This window comes from Salvelinus namaycush, chromosome 35, assembly GCF_016432855.1.
Source record: "Salvelinus namaycush isolate Seneca chromosome 35, SaNama_1.0, whole genome shotgun sequence".
NCBI classification, from domain to species: Eukaryota; Metazoa; Chordata; class Actinopteri; order Salmoniformes; family Salmonidae; genus Salvelinus; species Salvelinus namaycush.
Window position 1 is genome coordinate 10,719,424 of NC_052341.1, and position 22,673 is coordinate 10,742,096.

The 22,673-nt window shown below is 41.8% G+C and overlaps 2 protein-coding genes across 5 annotated transcripts in view; one reads left to right on the plus strand and one right to left on the minus strand.

Annotated features, from left to right (window-relative positions):
• map3k4 (mitogen-activated protein kinase kinase kinase 4) overlaps nucleotides 1-1,523 on the plus strand; it is a 94,804-nt gene extending 93,281 nt beyond the window's left edge. For 2 of the 4 annotated variants that reach the window (XM_038974863.1, XM_038974865.1), the window contains one exon: nucleotides 43-1,522. In XM_038974863.1, the coding sequence (XP_038830791.1) occupies nucleotides 43-63 (21 nt within the window). In that variant the 3' untranslated portion in view covers nucleotides 64-1,522. Of the gene's footprint in view, nucleotides 1-42 lie in introns of all 4 variants that reach the window. The other 2 variants (XM_038974864.1, XM_038974866.1) reach the window with 2 other exon arrangements.
• On the minus strand, nucleotides 879-21,815 carry agpat4 (1-acylglycerol-3-phosphate O-acyltransferase 4 (lysophosphatidic acid acyltransferase, delta)). The gene is made up of 9 exons (XM_038974867.1): nucleotides 20,039-21,815; nucleotides 14,102-14,279; nucleotides 7,136-7,305; nucleotides 6,759-6,920; nucleotides 6,258-6,411; nucleotides 4,291-4,393; nucleotides 3,992-4,067; nucleotides 2,470-2,668; nucleotides 879-1,963 (listed from the first exon to the last, which is right to left on the minus strand). The coding sequence occupies exons 2-9, from the start codon at nucleotides 14,277-14,279 to the stop codon at nucleotides 1,881-1,883; spliced, it is 1,125 nt and encodes a 374-aa protein (XP_038830795.1). The 5' UTR covers nucleotides 20,039-21,815; the 3' UTR covers nucleotides 879-1,880.
• Between the last annotated feature and the right edge of the window lie 858 nt (nucleotides 21,816-22,673).

The following is a 22,673-nucleotide window of genomic DNA, read 5'->3' on the forward strand; positions in this document are numbered from 1 at the left end:
AAGACTAACCTACAGCTCATTTATGTTGTCTTTCATTCCTAGGTTTGCACAGATGAAGAGTGAGTGAGGGGGAACGAACCCTGTGGCTGTCACGTTTACAAACTATAGCACTACTGTACATGATGTTGGCCAGAGACTGGACACAGCCAGATAGAGGGGCTTTGGACACAAGAAGAGGGACTTGTGAACATAGGAAACAGGAAGTGATAACTGCAGGCACATGGAGCTAAACTGAGGAACTCTTATGACATCATTTAAGATGGATCACCTGGGTCGTGTTCATTAGGCACCTGTTCAATTAGAACAGCTTGTTTTAGTTTTGTCTTTGAATTTTTTTTGGCTACGTTGTGTCCTAATGAACATGACCCTGTAGTCGAGTGACAGGTCTTGCATTTTCTGGAAGGGGATAGAGGGGAATGTATTGCATTGTACATACTATAATAATAGGATTGGTTCATTGGATCCTTCCTTGTATAAACAATATTGTAAAGCTTGAGTAATAAAAATAGCCACATCTTGTTCTCTCACTGGTGAAGATCAGGGAAGACATTTTAAAGAAATGGGGGGGAAATAACAAAGCTATGTCACTTTTCTTTTAACTGTTCCCCCTTTCAGTGAGTCAAGTAAGGGACAGTTAAGCGATCTTAGATCAATTCAGATATCTGGGTCTCGTTCAGTAGACAAACGTTGTGGAACATTGCAGCTAGAAATGTCGAGGCATGTTTGTTCTACAATGTTGTGGCCTTCTGAACTTGCCCCAGGTTTGGTCGAGGTAGATATTGTCTTGCCTTTCCTCATTGCACAGAAGCAGGGGATGCTGCATCTGTAAGAAACTATTTCCACGCAAACATGCAAATTAACTTAACACTCAAAGGGTGTGGGGAGTCCAGGAAGGAAACATTTTATTTTAAAATATATATATTTTTGCCTTGCTAAGGAGAGGATTCCATTGGTAACATGTGGGGCTTAAGCCTATTGTGCATCCCAAATGGCACCCTATTCTCTATATAGTGCACTACTTTTATGGTCCTGGTCAATATAGTAGTGCACTATATAAGGAAGAGTGTGCCATTTGGGTGCAGGGGATGTGGGTGGGGTTCTATAGGTTTCAGGCATGGATTGATGGTGTGCCCTGATTGGACAGCTGGCGCATATCCAACCAATAAGAGAAGACAAAGTTGCACGCTCACTCCCTGCTGCTGAACACATACATTCTGGTCCTCTGCTGCTCTTTGTGTTTGCTATGTACAAACAATATTAATAAATCTTTTTTTAAGAAATGTGTGTCATGACCTAAAGTTAGATTCAAACATGGCATAGTAATGTTGAAACAGGATCTTTAAAATAGAAGGGATTGCACATACACATCAATCTAAAGTGGTCTCTGGTGTTTTTTACAGCTTTCATTCTTTGGTCTTTATTACAGAAAAAATGTGATGCATGCAAATAAACATTGTCCATTCACATATCAAATCACAACTAATAAAAGTGCATTTAACAAAGTCACAACAGTGCCAATTTTAGTCACGCATCTTGAACAACCTGGATGCATGCCCTGAACGTATCTGTGCTTTGTATAGGTTCAGTACATTCCCATGTATCGACAAGATGAAGACGGTCACATTAGACTGCCATTAGCAGACAGGTGTGCCCTCAAAAGACTTAAGCACCAGTCAACCCTGTCTTATCCTGTTTGAATTGACTTCAATGCTATCCCTGACCAGTTACCAAGTATTTCTTGGAATGAATTTTTAACTGTTTGAGGTGAACTGTGCTGTAGTTATCAGATTAGTAATGTGAGTGACGCTCTGGTGCCAGCAAGAAATCAATCTTGCAATTGTAAATTGAACTTGGTTGAAGTTTTAAAAAAGGTCATCCCCTCATTTGTTGTTCAGTGGGACCCCATAGCTGGAGCTTCTCTTAACCTCAGTCTGTCCAATCATCCAGCGCCCACCGACTGACACTGAGAATAGAAAGGAAAGCGACTTGAACATACTGTATGCTGAGGGTCATGTTACAGCATCCAGTAGATGTTTGTCAATGGAATTAGTGAGATAAGGGCTAGTACCAATGCATTTACAGACATGCTCATGACAAGGCATAAAATATAATTTACTACTTTCCAAGCTCTTGATCAGTATCAGACTTGGTTGCTGCCTTTTAAATATTTGGACAAAGATTAGATGGTTAATAATGGCTAAGTTTAGGGAGAAGGTACAAATAAGTACACCTTGGGATCAATTCAATCCGTAGTGCAAGTTAAAGGCAATGTGACTGCATTCAAGGTAAACACTACATATGATGGTTCAACCGTAAATTACCTTTAAATGTCAATCGCACTACAACGCAGATCTTCCGCGGCACAGATTGAATCGAGACCCTTATCGTCAAAGTTATCCTGGTTGGTGACTTTTGCAACACATTTGGCTCGGGGGCCACTAGTTGATCAAATATACCAATGACACACACCTGCAGTGCAGAAAGCAACTGTGGCCAGGATGCTGAGAATAGACCCAGAGTTGACCAGCTGGACCAGGAGGAGGCAGAGGGGGTATAGAAGAAGGCAGGTCCAGCCCAGCCAGTTGATCAGGGCCCAGGGTCTGCATGGTGGGGTAACTTTGGGGCCTGGGAAACACCCTGTCTGGCTGTAGTCCTCCTGGAACTTGTCCTGGAACAACAATACATGACCACATCGATTATCTTACAAACAGGAGCATAGACAACTGGCTTCACAGCCATGACCATAAAAAAGTGGGAAGGGAGGGGTGTTTTTTATGAACTGTATGTCTCTGATCTTGTCTATATCATGTATTTTTGTAGTGGATCTCTTAACACAGTGCAATTAAGTATTATGAGGTACTATCTAATTTCATCTAACCAGGGCAATTTTACATCAGTTACTGTACAAATGGGTCAGATTGATGAAAGTGTTTGGTGCAATGTTTGTGAATTAAACATTGGGGACAGAACAACGTTAAGAGTAGGTATGGACATTAAGATATTGTAAATGAAGAGAGTTTTAGCTTTGTCCTTGGCGCTTACTGTCCTCCAAAGATCTGGCTGCTCAAAAATAAAGCTCCCCTTTCATTCCACTTCATCTCTCTCCCTCCTTCCTGGATGAATAGAAGTCTTTGAGGTCTACAAAGGAAAGACTGTACTGATCTAAAAGGAGACATGTAGGCCTGTCACCACTATCCATAAAGGTTGACTACCTACTCACACTAGAACCAGGACATAAACTGTCTAAGTTCCAATAGTCTTGTTTAATAGGAACTTCTTGTTCTTGTAGAATGATCACAAGCATTCAATGCAGACAACTTCAGTGGCAACCTGTTCAATGCATGAGTACTGTGAATAGGACTATAGCTGCGTTTACAAAGTCAGCCCAATTCTGATCTTTTGTCCAATTATTGGTCTTTTGACAAATCAGATCAGATCATTTGCCCATAATTGGGCAAAAGATCATAATTGAGCTGCCTGTGCAAACAGGTAACAATTCCCTGTGCAATGTACTGTACTATTGGAAACTCACTCAGTTCCAACTGCTAACTCCTCAACAGGACTGAGAATGTCTGTACGTAGTACACGTCTGTGAATAACAGACAAAGCACCATCTAATCTTATCCATTTGGGCTGGGCATCGTTAAAGACGCATGACACTATAATAATCAAATCAAAATGAATCTAACAGGGGCCAAAGGGCCATTTTACATCAGTTAATGTACTGTACATATGGGTCGGATTGTGCAAGTGATCGAAGAAAGTGTTTGGTGTAATGTTTGAATTAAACATTGGCGACAAAACAAAGTTATAATTTAAGGGTGAAGAGTAGGTACTGACATGAAGATAAAGTATAAATTAAGAGAGTTTAACTTGTCCTTTGTGTTGTATCCCTTAATGAACAAATAGATGCAAACTGCACCTTGTACAAATACTTAGTTAGTAAATTTGTCCCATAGTGAATTGTAATCCCTCTCCCCAATAAGAACACCTTTTCCTGGTAGAGTTTATGAAGCCAGGCAGAACACTCGGCCTCATCCTCTGGTATGGACTCCAGTGGGATTCTCCTAGAGACAGAAATGTAGAAGGAAACATTTCTTTTAGCTGTCCAATTCAATTCAAAATAACTTTATGGTCCAGTACAAACAAAACAGTCCAATAAGACAATATATGGGCCTTGAGATCAGTGAGTTATGCCTCTAACCATTGGCTCTTCCAGGTCCCACTCATAGCACTTGCCCAACTTGCGATAGAAAATGCAGGTTTAAAATGAATTCATATTATCCATACCTTACATATAAATCTGGATGATACTTTTCCCCATTGAGAACCCCCAACAAGGTTGGAGTTTCGTTGTTTCTGAAATTTAATGTACAACAGTACACCGCAGCAACTAAAGGGGTAACAGAGAAAAACAAAAAGTTGAATGGCACCGGTCTTCATCCAAAATATTTAAAAAATAATACTTAGATATTCACTCATGAGCAGGGTTGTACGGAAGAGTATTAACCTAGTCTGTTGCACAACTGAATGCGTTTCCCGCATTTAACCTAACCCCTCTGAATCAGAGAGGTGCGGGGGGCTACCTTAATCAATGTCCACATCATCGGCACCCAGGGAGCAGCTGTTGCTGAGGGTTAACTGCCTTGTTCGAGGGCAGAACATCAGATGTTCACACCTTGCTGGCTCTGGGACTCAACCAGCGACCTTTCGGTTATTGGCCCAATTCTCTTAACCGGAGGACTACCTGCCGCTCCCATATTAGGGCCAAGTGAAGAGAGAAAAAAATAGCTTGTGGTGGTAATTGCACGGATAGTTCTTCAAACAAGTAGCAATATTTCGAGAATAAAGTGGCGATAATTAGAGAATAAAGTGGCAATATTTAAAGAATAAAGCCAATATTTTTTTTTTATAAAGTTGACATTTTGAGAATAATATTGCAGTTATATTTCAAGATTATAGTAGTAGATTATAGTGGGGGATTACAGTAGTAGATTATAGTAGGGGATTATAGTGGGGGATTACAGTAGTAGATTATAGTAGGGGATTATAGTGGGGGATTACAGTAGGGGATTATAGTAGTAGATTATAGTAGGGGATTATAGTAGTAGATTATAGTAGGGGATTATAGTAGGGGATTATAGTAGGGGATTATAGTGGGGGATTATAGTGGGGGATTACAGTAGTAGATTATAGTAGGGGATTATAGTAGGGGATTATAGTAGGGGATTATAGTAGGGGATTATAGTAGGGGATTATAGTGGGAGATTATAGTAGTAGATTATGGTAGGGGATTTGGTTAACTGCATGTCTGCCTTGCTCCCTGTTGCTGTGCACGCCACCGTGGCACAACCTCTTCCAGGTCCTAATATTTATAATAATGTGGTTATTATGTTCTAAAAGAGCAAGGATTTCCTTGTTACTAAAGGCAATTCTAAAGTATAGTTTCACCAGTCATCTCAGGCATTTCAACGGTGGTGCGCACAGCAACAGGGAGCCAGGAAGGCATGCAGTTAATAACCAAATACAACTACGACTTTATTCTCGAAATATTGCCCCTTTATTCTCAAAATATTGCTTCTTTCTAATTAAAATATTGCCACTTTATTTACAAAATTGTATTTTGAATATTCCCGAAAATGTATTTAAATGTATTTATACGTATTTAAATTTAAACGAAAGTATTTAAAGTTTTTAAAATACTATCTGTGCAAACCAGTACCACCACCCATCACTTATTTATTTTTCCTCTTCACTTGGCCCTAATACTCCTCTGTAGTGTTGGGTAGGTTACTTTCTAAATTTAATCCGTTACAGATACTAGTTACCTGTTCAAAATTACAATCAGTAACAATCTGATTACTTTCAGTTACTTTTGGACTACTTTCCCCTTAAGAGGCATTCAAAGAAGACAAAAAGGATCCATCAAATGTTTTGGTGTGTCATCATAGTGGTCTCTGACTTGTGGTCAGACTCGCTCAGGTGGAACAAACTTAAACTTGCACCTTTTTTAAATGCTGAATTGAATATTATTGAGAAAACAGAAAGTTGTCAATTCATTTTTTCACAAACATCCTTTCGGAATTTAAAAGTAATATAGTTTTTTTTAAAGTATCTGATTACAATATTTTTGTTGGAACCCTAACAGATTACAGTTTTTATGTAATCAGATTACATGTAATTAGTCACTCCTCAACCCTGCTCATGAGTCTGACGTGTAGCGTTTGGTCATTCTGGAGCTCTACAGGGTTCCGCACCTGTCCCCCTGAGGTTCTGGACGGCTACCCAGAAACCCTTGGTCCTGGGCAGGAGGTGGTGTTTGAGTTTGGGCAGGCTTTTCTTCTCTGCCACCTCCATACTGACCCGATGCTTCTCCTCTGTGAAGCGTGTTCCCTCACAGTGGAGCAAGAACTGGCACACAATTAGAGATTCGCTGTAGCATCAAAACTGTGTTTAGATTTACCAACGAACCTGCATGCTCATGTTTACAAGGTGAGTATCATTATATTCTCACATTGTTATCCTTCCTAGACTCGTGACATATTATTGGTTGTGTCAATCAATGCAATCTTTTAGATGAACAACCAAACTGCATACTCATGTTAGTTGTGAAGAAAGCTGGAATAAAAAATTTAAAAAGACGTCACATCCTCTCATGAACTATACATGTCTTAATCAACGTTGGACTATTAAGTGTCATTACTGATTGACTGATTGATTAATTACTTTACTAGTTGATTGGTTGATTGATGGCTCACCCAGAAGTTCTCAGGGTAATCCCGTAGGTTCTGAAGACTCTGGACAAAGTTCCTCTTATCTTCCTCCCACTTCCTCTTAATAAACACCATCTCCAGGAAGTACCACATCCAGCCAATCACAGGCAGGTACGACAACTCTTTCTTGGCTAAACATTTGGAGGCCTGGAAAGGGAAAGATTGTTAATGTGTTTGAGTACAGAGGGCATCAAAGAACTTCAGAAAATCTGGGTCTTTTCTCAAGCAATTCCTTGCTTCCCACCTTCCTCACCTCCTTCTCAACGGTATTGGAGGAGAAGGTCCAAGGAGAGAAGGAGGCAAGGAGAGAGAATGCAAGGAATCTGAGATCGATTAATAGAGAAAGCGCCCTGTTCTCTTACCCCAAGGACCCCGAATCGGTCACAGAAGGTCCAGCCACACAGAAAGTCTATTTCAAAGTTGTGGTTGAGGACGACGATGGCATTCTCTTTACCGTAGAGTCGGTAGTTCTCTGGGTCTGTGTAGAGCGTGACTTCAGTGCCAGACCACCACTCTAAGAGAGCCACAGACTCTGGGGAATACGCATAGCATAACAGAGAAAAGTGTAATAATATAATATACCACTGTCAGCAGGTACAGAAACTTTGCATTGCAGTTATTGCACAATGTTAGAGAGAGCATAGCCCTCCTGCAGCATCAGTGCACTTAAAGGGGCAATCTGCAATTGGTACATACTTTTTTTTTACTTTTAAATGGGTGATATATACCCATTGATTCTTGAAGAATATAACTTAGAAATTCCTCGAGCTTAGTTCAACTGTCGATCCCCACCAAAATCCAAAATATACGCTTTTTTTACTCTGTTGTTTGTAAACAATGCAATTGGAAACAAACACTGTATATCCTCAAAAGATGGTTGAAACTAAAATTTTGATTTCATGGATGGTCATGAACTGCCATCCCTCAGCTTTTTACCAAAACAATGGCGGGGTGGCCACTTTGTTTTTGTTTGAACTGCAGATTTTATTGGTGGCATACACATATTTTGCAGGTGTAACAAAATGTATAGCTCCAAGCTATAAAAATAAACAAAGAGAGTTGCACACTCAATATATAAACTCCCAGTAATTTATTAGGTAAATCACCAATGTTTCCACATCACTGTGCCTTCTTCAGGGTAATGTCATGAATGCTTGAACCAGATTGTGTAGACAACTAGTGACAATAGTGAGGGGTGTCATAATTAAGGGAATTAGAATGAATTGAGTGAAACTGTTAAAAAAAAAAAATAATAGTTTGTCATATTGAATATATTAGGCTAGTGTTACCATATGACACATAATTGAATTTCTGTAGATAATATTAGCATCAACATACATTATTGTTTAATTCAGTTTCACATTTTATATTTAAGTTTCCTATTTCATAAAAAAAAAATGTTAGATGTAATCTTTTGATTCAACCATAATGCATAATAAGCATCATCAACTGGGGGAACATTTTGGGAGTATGCTGATAAGCTGTAGAAAGAATATAACCATTTATAAGACTTATTCAAAGAGATAATTGTGGCCTGAGATCAGTGAATATTCTACAAATAGGGGTCAATGTTTTTAGACAGGATATCCAGTAAGCCTCCCTTTGTCATAGTGGGATCTCAATGTTACCTCCTCTCCTTGGTAGAGCAACATGCTCAATGCCTGTGTATTTGAGGGAGGAGATAGGATGGTTAGCTTCAACAAAGTGAGCTGCTACTGGATAGTCAATGTTCTCACACCTGATTGAGCTGCGGTGTTCAACTATGCTCTGTTTTAATTGTATTTTTGTTTGTCCTACATAGGCTTTCTCACATGAACAGGTGATGAGATAGATTTTCCCTTAGTCTTGCATGTGATGATACCCCTTACAGGGATTTTTCGACCTGTATGTGAGTGTCTGAAGAAGGATGTTTTTATAGTGCTATTGCACTGTGCGCATGAGCCACATTTGTAGTTCCCATTTGGAATGGGTGTCAAGAGTAAGATGGTGCCGAAGAGGATGGCTGACGTTTTACATGCCCATAACCAAGTGCTATTTTATAAAAAATTTTGCGTTGTTTGTAACGTATTTTTTTACTTATTTTGTACATAATGTTGCTGCTACCGTCTCTTATGACCAAAAATAACTTCTGGACATCAGAACTGGGATTACTCACCACGAACTGGAAGAAGCTTTTTCCTTTAACGAGTCCGACGAGAAAGATATACTGCTATCCCGGGAACAGGCCCTGATCCCCGTCATTTGCGTGAAGAAAAGATGAAGGAAAAGAGGACACAGATCAGGCTGCCTTTTGAGAATCCGTAGGCGAGCGAGTAAACTCCCACTGCCATAAATTCTACTTGCTAACATGCAATCGTTGGAAAATAAAATGGATGACCACGATTACGATTATCCTACCAACGGGACATTAAGAACTATAATATCTTATGTTTCACCGAGTCGTGGCTAAACGACGACACGGATAATATAGAGCTGGAGGGATTTTCAATGCACCTGCAGAACAGAGAAGCTACATCTGGTAAGACGAGGGGTGGGGGTGTGTGTCTTTTTGTCAATAACAGCTGGTGCGCAATGTCTAATATTAAAGAAGTCTCAATGTATTGCTCGCCTGAGGTAGAGTACTGTAGCTGTAGACCACACTATCTACCAAGAGAGTTCTCATCTATATTATTTGTAGCCGTCTATTTACCACCACAGACCGATGCTTGCAATAAGACCGCACTCAACCAACTCTGTAAGGCCATAAGCAAACAAGAAAATGCTCACCCAGAAGCGGCGCTCCTAGTGGCCGGGTACTTTAATGCAGGCAAACTTAAATAAGTTTTACAAAAATGTTACCAGCATGTCACATGCAACCAGAGAAAAAACACCTTTACTCCACACACAGAGATGCATACAAAGCTCTCCCCTGCCCTCCATTTGGCAAATCTGACCATAATTCTATCCTCCTGATTCCTGCTTACAAGCAAAAACTAAAGCAGGAAGTACCAGTGACTCGCTCAATACTGAAGTGGTCAGATGACGCGAATGCTACGCTACAGGACTGTTTTGCTAGCACAGACTGGAATATGTTCCGGGATTCATTCGATGGCATTGAGGAGTATATCACCTCAGTCATCGGCCTCATCAATAAGTGCATCGACGACATCATCCCCACTGTGACCGTACGTACTGTAGATATCCCAACCAGAAGCCATGGATTATAGGCAACATCCGCATCGAGCTAAAGGCTAGAGCTGCCGCTTTCAAGGAGCGGGACATTAATCCGGACGCCTATAAGAAATCCTGCTATGCCCTCAGATGAACCATCAAACAAGCAAAGCATCAATACAGGATTAAGATTGAATCCTACTACACCGGCTCAGACGCTCGTCGGATGTGGCAGGGCTTGAAAACTATTACGGACTACAAAGGGAAAGCCAGTTGCGAGCTGCCCAGTGACGCGAGCCTACCAGACTAGCTAAATGCCTTTTATGCTCGCTTGAGCCAAGCAACACTGAAGCATGCACGAGAGCACCAGCTGTTCTGGATGACTGTGTGATAATGCTCTTGGTAGCCAATGTGAGCAAGACTTTAAACAGGTCAACATTCACAAAGCCGTGGGGCCAAATGGATTACAGGATGTGTACTCAAATTATGCGTAGACCAACTGGCAAGTGTCTTCATTGACATTTTCAACCTCTCCCTGACTGAGTCTGTAATACCTACATGTTTCAAGCAGACCACTATAATCCCTGTGCCCAAGGAAGCGAAGGTAACCTGCCTCAATGATTACCGCCCCCTGGCACTGACATCGGTAGCCATGAAGTACTTTGAAAGGCAGGTCATGGCTCACATCAACAGCATCCTCCCGGATACCCTAGACCCACTTCGCATACCGCCCCAACAGATCCACAGATGATGCAATCGCACTCCACACTACCCTTTCCCACCTGGACAAAAGGAACACCTATGTGAGAATGCTGTTCATTGACTACAGCTCAGCGTTCAATACCATAGTGCCCACAAAGCTCATCACTAAGCTAAGGACCATGGGACTGAACACTTCCCTCTGCAACTGGATCCTGAACTTCCTGATGGGCCGCCCCCAGGTGGTGAGGGTAGGCAACAACACGTCTACCACGCTGATCCTTAACACTGGGGCCCCACAGGGGTGTGTACGTAATCCCCTCCTGTACTCCCTGTTCACCCACGACTGCGTGGCCAAACACGACTCCAACACCATCATTAAGTTTGCTTAATGATGTTTGCTTAACAGTGGTAGGCCTAATCACCGACAACGATGAGACAGCCTATAAGGAGGAGGTCAGAGAACTGACAGTTTGGTGCCAGGATAACAACCTCTCCCTCAACGTGAGTAAGACAAAGGAGCTGACTGGGGACTACAGGAAACATCAACGAGGCTGTAGTGGAGCAGGTGGAAAGTTTAAAGTTCCGTGGTGTCCATGTCACCAACGATCTATCATGGTCCAAACACACCAAGACAGTCGCGAAGAGGGCACAACAAAACCTTTTCCCCCCTCAGGAGACTGAAAAGATTTGGCATGGGTCCCCAGATCCTCCAAAAGTTATATAGCTTCCAGAGCTATTCTATGTTCTATAGCATCCAGAGCATCCTGACCGGTTGCATCACCACCTGGTATGGCAACTGCTCAGCATCTGACCGTAAGGTGCTATAGAGGGTAGTGCATATGGCCCAGTATATCACTGGGGCCAAGCTTCCTGCAATCCAGGACCTATATAATAGGTGGTGTCAGAGGAAAGCCCATAAAATTGTCAGCGACTCCAGTCACCCAAGTCATAGACTGTTTTCTCTGCTACCGCACGGCAAGCGGTACCGGAGCGCCAAGTCTAAGACTAAAAGGCTCCATAACAGCTTCTACCCCCAAGCCATAATTCTGCAAATAATAAAATGGCCACCGGACTATTACATTGACCCCTGCTACTTGCTGTTTATTATCTATGCATAGTCACTTCACCCCTACCTACATGTACAAATTATCTCTAACCTGTATCCCCGCACACTAACTCGGTATATAGCCTCGTTATTGTTATGTTATTGTGTTACTTTTTATTATTTTTTACTTTAGTTTATTTGGTAAATATTTTCTTAACTCTTCTTGAACTGCACTGTTTGTTAAGGACTTGTAAGTAAGCATTTCACAGTAAGGTCTACACTTGTTGTATTCGGCGCATGTAACAAATAAAGTTTGATTTGATTTGAGTGTCTGAGTGAGCTCAGGGGGCAGGTCAGATCTCACCAAGCTATCTCCAATATAGCAACCACACCTATAGACCACCAGTGGGGATCCTTGAAGAGGAGTGCCATTTTTTTGTCTGATTGCAGAATATGCGAGTGCTTTTTCAGGATTGCGTTCATTTTCTCCGAACCCCTTGGTGTTCTTAGTGCAAAAGACGGTTGCGTTGTTTTTCTTCTTTGGTTGAGTTTTTAGTAATTCCTCTCTTGGTTTTTGAGATATTTTCATCATTGCAGCATCAAGAGTTTTGTCCTTATAGTCTCTCATTTTGAATTTATCTGTCATTTCTTTAGCATTGCTGTCAAAATCTGTCTGGTGGCCACAGATTAATTTAACCCTGCATAACTGGCTGTATGGTAGACCATTCTTGAGGGGAAGAGGATGCATACTATCCGCACATAGCAAGGTATTGCGGTCTGTGGGCTTTGTGTATAAGTCTGTGTGTAATGCATCAGTCCAGGTAATTTATTTTTCTCTCATCAGTCTGCAATAATAGTGAAGACATCAAAACAGAAACTGGTTACCAACGTAATTAGAGCAGCAAAACTAAACGTTTTGTCAAACCTGTGGTATCAGAATTCATGGCTCATACCACCCAGTTATTAAAGTGATCAGTGTTCAATGACTACATAGGGCAGCAGTCTCTAAGGTGCAGGGTATTGTATTGGGTGGTAGCCAGCTAGGAACAGTGACTAAGTTGAGGGCAAGGTACTGGGCGGAGGTCGGCTAGAGGTGACTATTTTACAGTCTGATGGCCTGGAGATAGAAGCTGACTTTTCAGACTCCAAATTTCTTCACCCTGCTGAGGTTGAAGAGGCGCTATTGCGCCTTCTCACCACACTGTCTGTGTGGATGGACCATTTCAGGTTGTCAGTGATGTGCACACAGAGGAACTTGAAGCATTTCACCCTCTCCCCGTCAATGTGGATGGGGGCGTGCTCCCTCTGCTGCCTCCTGAAGTCAACGATCAGCTCCTTCATTTTGTTGGCGTTGAGGGAGAGGTTATTTTCCTGGCACCACTCCGCCAGGGCCCTCACCTCCTCCATGTAGGCGGTCTTGTTGTTGTTGGTAATCAGACCTACCACTGTTGTTTCGTCAGCAAACTTGATGGAGTTGGAGATGTGCATGGCCATGCAGTCATGGATTAACAGGGTGTACAGAAGGGGGCTGAGCACGTACTCTTGTGGGGCCCACGTGTTGAGGAACAGTGTGTTTTTGCCTAAATTCATCACCTGGGGTAGGTCGGTCAGGAAGTCCAGGACCCAGTTGCACAAGGTGGGGTTCAGATCCAGGGCCTCGAGCTTAATGATGAGCTTGGAGGGCACTATGGTGTTGAAGGCTGAGCTGAAGTCGATGAACAGCATTCTGACGTAGGTATTCCTCTTGTCCAGATGGGATAGGGCAGTGTACATCCGTGGATCTGTTGGGGCGGTATGCAAATTGTAAATTGTAGTGTGGTCTAGGGTGCCGGATAAGGTGGAGGTGACTAGCCTGTCAAAACACTTCATGATGACAGAAGTGAGTGCTACTGAGCGATAGTCATTTAGTTCAGTTACTTTCGCTCTCTTGAGTATAGGAACAATGGTGGACATATTGAAGCAAGTGGGGACGACAGACTGGGATAGGAAGATATTGAATATGTCCGTAAACAATCCAGACAGCTGGTCTGCACATGCTCTGAGGACGCGGCTTGGGATGCCGTCTGGGCCGGCAGCCTTGCAATGTTTAACACGCTTAAATGTCTTACTCACGTCGGCCACGGAGAACGAGAGCTCACTGTCCTCGTTAGCGGTGGTGGCCCACTCTGCAGCTCAGTTTTTTCCTCGAAGAGGGCAAAGGTGTTTAGTTTGTCCGGGAGTTAGACGTCAGTGTCTGTAACGTGGCTGGCTTTCCCTTTATAATCTGTGATTGTCTGGGGTTCCTGCCACATACCTCGTGTCTGAGCCTGAGATTGCCCCTTTAAATCAGTGAAGTGAAACAATAGGGAAAGAGAGCGATATTCGGTTTGTATTTCAGGCCAAGAGAAGGCCTGCAGTAGAAGTAAAGAACAGTAGAATAGATCCTACTCACGGCTGGTGAGGGAGTATCCCAGTTTACAGTTGATCCTCCTGGCCAGCTGCTTGTTGATTGGCCAGAGGGGCAGAGTGCAGATCTGTAATAGGTTGATCAGGAGACCGCTGACAAAGAACCCATAGCAGATGACCAGATGACACAAGAACTGGCCCTTCAACCACTGTATCAGACCCATCTAGAGGAGAGGAAGGGAAAGGAAGAGGAAAGGGGGATACCTAGTCAGTTGTACACCTGAATGCATTCAGGGGAGGGGAGCGGAGGGAAGAGGAGAGGGGAGGTATTTGGTATTTTATTAGGATCCCCATTAACTGTTGCAAAAGCAGCAGCTACTCTTCCTGGGTTCCACACAAAACATGACATAATATAGAACATTAATAGACAAGAACAGCTAAAGGAAAGAACTACAGCATTATTTTACAAGGCACACGTAGCCTACATATCAATACATACACACAAACTACCTAGATCAAATAGGGGAGAGGCATGGTGCCGCGAGGTGTTGCTTTATCTGTTTTTTGAAACCAGGTTTGCAGTTCACTTGAGCAATATGAGATGGAACTGAGTTCCATGCAATAATGGCTCTATATAATACTGTACGCTTTCTTGAATTTGTTCTGGATTTGGGGACTGTGAACAGACACCTGGTGGCATGTCTGGTGGGGTAAGTGTGTGTGTCAGAGCTGTGTGTAATTTTGACTATGAAAACAATTTGACATTTTCCACACATTAATGTTTCTTATAAAAAGAAGAAGTGATGCAGTCAGTCTCTCTGTTCTGGGCCAGCTGCAGCTTAACTAGGTCTTTCCTTGCAGCACTCGACCACACGATTGGACAATAATCAAGATAAGACTAAACTAGAACCTGCAGGACTTGCTTTTTCAAAAAAGCAGAGCATCTCTTTATTACAGATAGACCTCTCCTCATCTTTACAACCATTGAATCTATACGTTTTGACCATGACAGTTTACAATCTAAGGTAACGCCAAGTAATTTAGTCTCCTCAACTTGTTCAATAGCCACACCATTCATTACCAGATTCAAATGAGGTCTTGAACTTTGGGAATGATTTGTACCAAATACAATGCTCTTAGTTTTAGAGATGTTCAGGACCAGTTTATTACTGGCCACCCATTCCAAAACAGACTGCAACTCTTTGTAAAGGGTTTCAGTGACTTCATTAGCTGTGGTTGCTGATGCGTGCTCCCATCACTGGGAGCTCAGCCCCAGTGATGTAGTGGGCCATACGCACTACTCCCCTCTGTAGTACCTTGCGGCCGGATGCCGAGCAGTTGCCATACCAAGCGATGGTGCAGACAGTCAAGATGCTCTCAATGGTGCAGCTGTAGAACATTTTGAGGATCTGAGGGCCCATGCCAAATATTTTTGTTTCAGCCTCCTGAGGGAGAAGAGGCATTGTTATGCCCTCTTCACGACTGTTGGTGTGTTTGGACCATGATAGGTCTTTTATTTTAATTTAATTTATGTGTTATTTTACCAGGTAAGTTGACTGAGAACACGTTCTCATTTACAGCAACGACCTGGGGAATAGTTACAGGGGAGAGGAGGGGGATGAATGAGCCAATCGTAAACTGGGGAATATTAGGTGACCATGATGGTTTGAGGGCCAGATTGGGAATTTAGCCAGGACACCGGGGTTAACACCCCTACTCTTACGATAAGTGCCACGGGATCTTTAATGACCTCAGAGAGTCAGGACACCCGTTTAACGTCCCATCCAAAAGACGGCACCCTACACAAGGTAGTGTCCCCAATCACTGCCCTGGGGCATTGGGATATTTAGTGGCCTCCCGAGTGGTGCAACGGTCTAAGGCACTGCATCTCAGTGCTAGAGGCGTCACTACAGACCTGGTTCGATTCCAGGCTGTATCACAACCAGCCGTGATTGGGCGGCGTACAATTGGCCCAGCGTTGTCCGGATTAGGGCTTGGCCTGGGTAGGCCGTCATTGTAAATAAGAATTTGTTCTTAACTGACTTGCCTAGTTAAATAAAGGTTAAATAAAAATAAATAAAATAGGTGATGTAGACACCCTGGAACTTCAATCTCTCAACCGTCTCTACTACCTCAATGTGAATGGGGGCATGCTCAGCCCTCTGTTTCCTGTAGTCCACGATCAGCTCCTTTGTCAAGCTGACGTTACCATTTAACCTAACTCCTAAACTTAACCCTAACCCCTAGCCTAGCAAACAAAATTGGTGATGGACATCCACAACTAAATACATACCCCACAAAATGTAACATATCATACTAAATGGAGTGTTTCGGATTTACGTACAGAATAATACTAAATGCTCTGAGACCAGGTTGGACAAACAAGTCTCAAGGATACACATCAATGAGATAGTGTAACTTCCAGTCATCAGTATAGATCACCCTTGCTCAACTACTATGCATGCATAGCTTGCATGTATTTACATCCTGTGCGCATGCTTCAGGTGACAGAAATCTGAATGCACTACCAGAGTTTTGAAAAGTCTGTTTAATAATACTTAGGCCTACCTGTGGATATGTTGTCTCAAATTCCCAGAGGTAGGAGAACCAACCACCCAGACAACCGGTTGAGTAAGTTCAAATGTTATTTTATTCACAGTATTTAGTCTCACTGGCCACTTCAAATAGTTGAAGTTCAATATTTCAGAAAGTGAATTACAAAAGCTAGTCACTGGATGGTTAATGGGGCAAAGGTCACCCCATCCTCGCTCCACAATAGTTGGCAGAGTTGTGTTATCCTGACCCTGACTGACACAGTGAAGCGCTCACTGCCCTCCAAAGAGCTGGCTGTTAAAAAATAAAGCTCCTTTTATTCCACTTCTTGATCTCTCTCCCTTCCTCCATCTTGGCTGAATAGAAGTCATTGAGGTCTACTAAAGAAAGACTGTACTGATCTAAAAGGAGACATGTAGGCCTGTCACCACAATCCATAAAGGTCCAGTGGCAGATTTGCCATCTGGCAATTCTGGCAAATGCCTGATGGGCTGGACCATTTTTTTGTTGGGTGGGCTGCTTGAAATTGACACACAAAAATATGATTTTATCTAAAAGTAAAAGAATGAAAAAAGGTGACATGGCCGGAAGCCCATTAAAAAAAAATGATTGTGCAATTTCTCTGTTATACAAATTTCTCTGTTACAGCCTTTGGCTGATCAGTGGGCAACGACCCGCCCCCTATCAAGATGGGCCGGCCTGGTTTTCTGATGAGCTGAGATCATGCAAACTCACATTCAAAGTCAAACGCGACATCAGCAAAGAGACCTTCTCCATGTCTGTCATCAGTTAGACAGCTAAGATCATGTATATTAAAAAATGGAAATGGTGCCTATAAATGTAGAAAGAGCATATTTTAAAATTGTTACCTCACTTAAATCTTCCTATTGATCCTAAAACCATGATTTGGTCAAACAGTAAAGTGCGTTGTCCTCCTGATTCCTGTAATCAAAGTGTCTGTCCTGCCCCTGTGCCCTTACTGGAGCCTGCTGCTGGAATAAGTGAGCCACTCTCCTCTCCCTCCATGCACTCAAGAGAAAAATGTGTTCTGGTTGTAGGCTATAACATTTCAAAATGCAAATGCGCGAAAAACACAGCTTTGGAACTGATATTGGCACAAAATTAGAGTTAACAAAAATGTACTCTTAATGCAGTATAAACGAATGTATAGAATGTAATATACAAGAGACAACAATCCCAAAGTCTACAGCAAAACGGCAGAGTCATATCTTAAGTGTAAAACTAACAATGACTCAATAATTCATGCCTTCTGGGAGTGCTATAAAGTCCAAAAGTTATGGGCAGAGTTAGAAAACTGTCTTTTTACAATGTAAATGTACTTTTAATCCGTCTATCTGCATATTTCAAGACATGGCTAATGGGGGTGCAGTGAGATACACAAAGGGTTGGACAATATTCTTTTCAACACTTATATTGAAGAAGCTATTACTTAAATAGTGGAAGCCAAATGATACTCCAAACTTAAGAGAATAGAATAATCATATTCTCTATTATTTAAATATTGAATCTAATAATAATCTTTCTTCAGACAAAAACAACATAACACATTTTGAAATCATATGGGGAAGAGTCTTACAAGTATTAGAAACATTGGGTGTGGATACAGTGGGAACATGTGGGTCTGAGCAAGTGTGATGTCATTAATGTTTGTGGAAATGTATGTCATGTTAAGTTGTTCATGTTTTTTGTCCATGTATCTTTTTTGTTTGTTGTAAAAAAAATAAAAAAAAGAAGCAAGTTAGAGGTAGTTTCTTGAGCCAATTATAACTAGCATTAGCACAATGACTGGAAGTCTATGGGTATCTGCTAGCATGCTATGTTAAGTTGTTTATTGTTTTTGTATATATCCTGTATGGTTTGTTAGTTTTTTAAAAACAGGTCTTAGACAGGAGGGTCTCAGCTTTCTATTAGATAGAATTTGTATTTCTCAACTCTCAATATTCAGCTCAATAGCAACTATTTTACAACCAAGATATTTGATATGGAGCTTGGAGATATGCTTGGAGATATGGAGCTTGGAGATATGGAGCTTGGAGATATGGAGCTTGGAGATATGGAGCTTGGAGATATGGAGCTTTGCGTGCGCAAAATGCGCATCGGCCATTGTGAGGTCACAGGCCTATATGTATCAAATAGAATTTGATTTGATTTGTTCTAGTGGTCAAAACCTGGTATTTTCACACAACTCTATGGTAAATAATGCAAGCGACTTCAATTAGTAATTCCTCTGAAGAGGGGAGAGAAAGAAACACCAGCCGATACACATCGAATACATTACATAGTATGGAGAAGCAACACTCAAAGCTATAGCTTCATACTACTTGTTAAACATAGAGAACTGATACTGTATACTGGTTGTTGGGGTGGGATTGGCATGGGATGTGGGTGGTCCGTGGGTGGGTTTTGACCATTCTTTATTTATTCCTCATGTCTTACTCATTGGTAGGAAGAAGTTTGGTTCAAATGGGATGTTGAGTACTATATTTATTGAATATTATCTGAATCCTATAAATTAAAATAACCAATTTGGGTGCAATCAAATAGATTCATCTCTCAGAGATCAAATTATATTTCAACAAAACAATGTTTCAGAAATGCTAATCGTATCTGTTAGTTCTGACGTCGTTTCTGTAGTTACTATCTGAGATAGTGGGTGTTGAAATCCTATTTCTTGTGCTGTTTGAGGTGGAACAACTCTAATCTTATCTAACTGTCTTCCATCAGCCAACTTCCCAACAGGACTGGGCACAACTCTAGGCAGACAACTGTGCTGGCAGGTACACATTGTCTGACTGGCTATCTGATAATTATACCATGCTGATGACACACCCTGCTAGGTTACACCATGGGAACTACTACAGTGTACCAAGAGCTGACTGGCCTGGCTGGCCCTACCTGACTGCACCACAATACAATACAATCTAGTATGGAGGAATTTACCTCAGGGGAATGCTGGTGTCAAACCTCACCTATGCTTTTGAGGAAGTATCAGGACGGGAGAGGAAAATCGTTTTTCATTCTCATTCTAAGCAAATGCATCACATGACATCTTCTTATTCCAAATAGCACTTGGTTTCTATCTGAAGTGCTCAATGAAAGGCATTACATAAGAGCAAAATGATTTAGAAAAAATATGATTTCAAACTATAGCCAACATAATTTGAGTCTCCCCAACAAGTTATTTTTGGTTATGATAACACCAAGTTAATATAGTTCAAAATCAAAGCTTTTTTCATTGATTGAAATCTAACAAACTAGGTTTTAATTTATAATCAATATTCTTACCAAGGAACTATATGTATACTAGTTGTAGTATACAAAAAATAAGAAAATACAGGAGTAACCTAATAATAAGACAGTGTGAAAAAAACATACGTTTAGATTACATGAATAAAAGTGTGTTACCTACCTTGCCCCAGGCTTTGGTTCTTTTGTGGCGATAACGCCGCCCAGACACTGCCGGTGTGGTGAGATAACTCGATCAGTTGGAACACGGCGTTACGAGCGCTCATTTCAAAGAGTGCTCCGTAAGCCACGCCCCAGTGGTTAGAGCTGGGCATGTTGCACTGGGATACGTTTTAATACTAAAAAAGACTCTCAATTTACAATGGGTCCGCTTTTGTTCTGTGTAGCCTAGTTATGCTAAATATATTTCATACCAGTGTATTGCAGTTCATTTCGTTTTAGACATATTAAGTCAAATATATTTGAGTAGTAAACAGGGAAACGACTCCCAGACAGTTCCCAATAGAACATACCAGAGGGGCGTATCATTTACTAGGCTACCTCAATTATTGGGTTCAGCTGGTTTCCATGGTTCTTGGTTATTTACCAGGTAACAATAAGTGAAAACGAAACAAGGACTGAATCAATAGACTCCTTAATTTTCTCAACTAGAGACTGAAATAAATTGTTTCTTTGAAATGCTGGCTGCCATGGTTAACACAAACACAGGACATTGAATTCTACCTGAATTGACTCAGAAAAGTAACATAAGTAGGTCTACAGTATCACAGCGAGGTTAAACAGGTGTGTGTTAGATTATCCAGTGTCCACAGCAACACTATTGATTATCCTCTACCCCTATGATCTTAGCCATGCTCTAACTAACCCTTCTGGAGGGTCTGAAGCACTTAGACTGCAACTGAGGACACTCTGGTCTGACACCTGGATGGGCCTGGCCCACCTGGCTCCCCTCTACCTGCCTGTTGCTGCCCCCACTGGCTCTTTCTCTACTTCTCCATCTGACCATAGCTTCTTGAATGTATGCTTTTATACAGGCTGTGTCTCCGTATTACAGCAAGTCAAATAAAGATTAGCGCAAACAGGAACTGTGACTTCTCTCGTCAATGATTTGCTATGGCTGAAGTATTTTGTCAGTTATACGTTATCAAGGCTAGATGATACCAAGGCCAGATGATGCTGAATGGCAACAACACCACACACAACTGCAATACAACAAATTCATCTCATTGGTACATGACTCTTCAGTCTGTTGAATATTACATCAATGAAAATATTGATTTCTTGGCTGAATGAAGGTTTTATTAAACCTTCAAAAGGGACACACGTACACAATAAAGGACATTTATAAAGTCATTGACAAGAAAAGTAATTTACTACATCAATTATAGTCACAGCATCTCATCTTCATTTGATTAACTGGAATGAGATGGAGAAATGATTTCCAAAAGGCAGGGTGTGGCTCAACAGGCAGAATACCTTTCAAAGGGCACCTTATTCCCCACAACTAATGCACTACATTTGACCAGAGCCTTATGGGCAAATAATTGACACAAGTTGTTGCGGTAGTAAGTAAGACAATGGATACAGAGCCGCATAGGTTAATTATGGACTTTAAAGTAATGGGCAGGTAGATGGGAGCCAGGTGAGATTGGGCAGGGCAAGTCCAGGTGTCATGCCAGGGTGTCCTCAGTCACGTTCCAAGAGCCTCAGGCCCTCCGGGAAGGAAAGGTTTGTGAGAGCATGACTAAGACCATAGTACACCACATGCACTTTGGACACTGGATAATCTGACTAACACACACACACACACACCTGTTTGACCCGCTGTGATGCTGTGGGACTACTTACACTACATGGACAAATGTATGTGGATGTAACAGTATAACTTTATGGCGTCCCCTCGCCTCGCCCCGGCGCGAACCAGGGACCCTCTGCACACATCAACAACAGTCACCCACGAAGCATCGTTACCCATCGCTCCACAAAAGCCGCGGCCCTTGCAGAGCAAGGGGAAACCCTACTTCAAGTCTCAGAGCAAGTGACGTAACCGATTGAAACGCTATTAGCGCGTACCTGCTAACTAGCTAGCCATTTCACATCCGTTACATGGACACCTGCTCGTCGAACATCTCATTACAAAATCATGGGCGTTAATAGGGAGTTGGTCCCCCATTTGCTGCTATAACAGCCTCCACTCTTCTGGGATGGCTTTCCACTAGGTGTTGGAACAACACCTGTTTAACCTCACTGTGATATTGTAGACCTACTTATGTTACTTTTCTGAGTCAATTCAGGTAGCATTCAATGTCCTGCATTTTTGTTACCATGGTAACCAGCCTTGTAAATAAAGAGATGTGCAGAAACATAATCAGCCTCTGTGTCTGTGGATCCTTTCATCTTAATCTATTTTTCATGTCAGCCAGGCCCATCTTTTCAAAGAAAACACAATTGAATTATATCTCTATTTGAGCAAAATAAGTAGTTTTGTTGTGATTACAAGAACACTACAGGTAAAGAGCCACAGTCAGGCAGAAACAATCTGAGTGTTCTATTATAAAGTGAGAGCAATTCGTTTCCCTGGCTGATATGGCTTCTACTTAGAAATACTTTGACAGTAAATTAATAGATGACATTCACTGCTATAAAGCTGTATCCACTATAATCGCACAATTTACACAGACCCGCCGCGGACCTTTGACAAATACATCTCCGTGTGAAAATGCGTCCCGTTTTGTCAACAAACTCAATGTATTCCAAATACGCATGGTAACCAAATGATCCCATTTATGTAGGTAGCC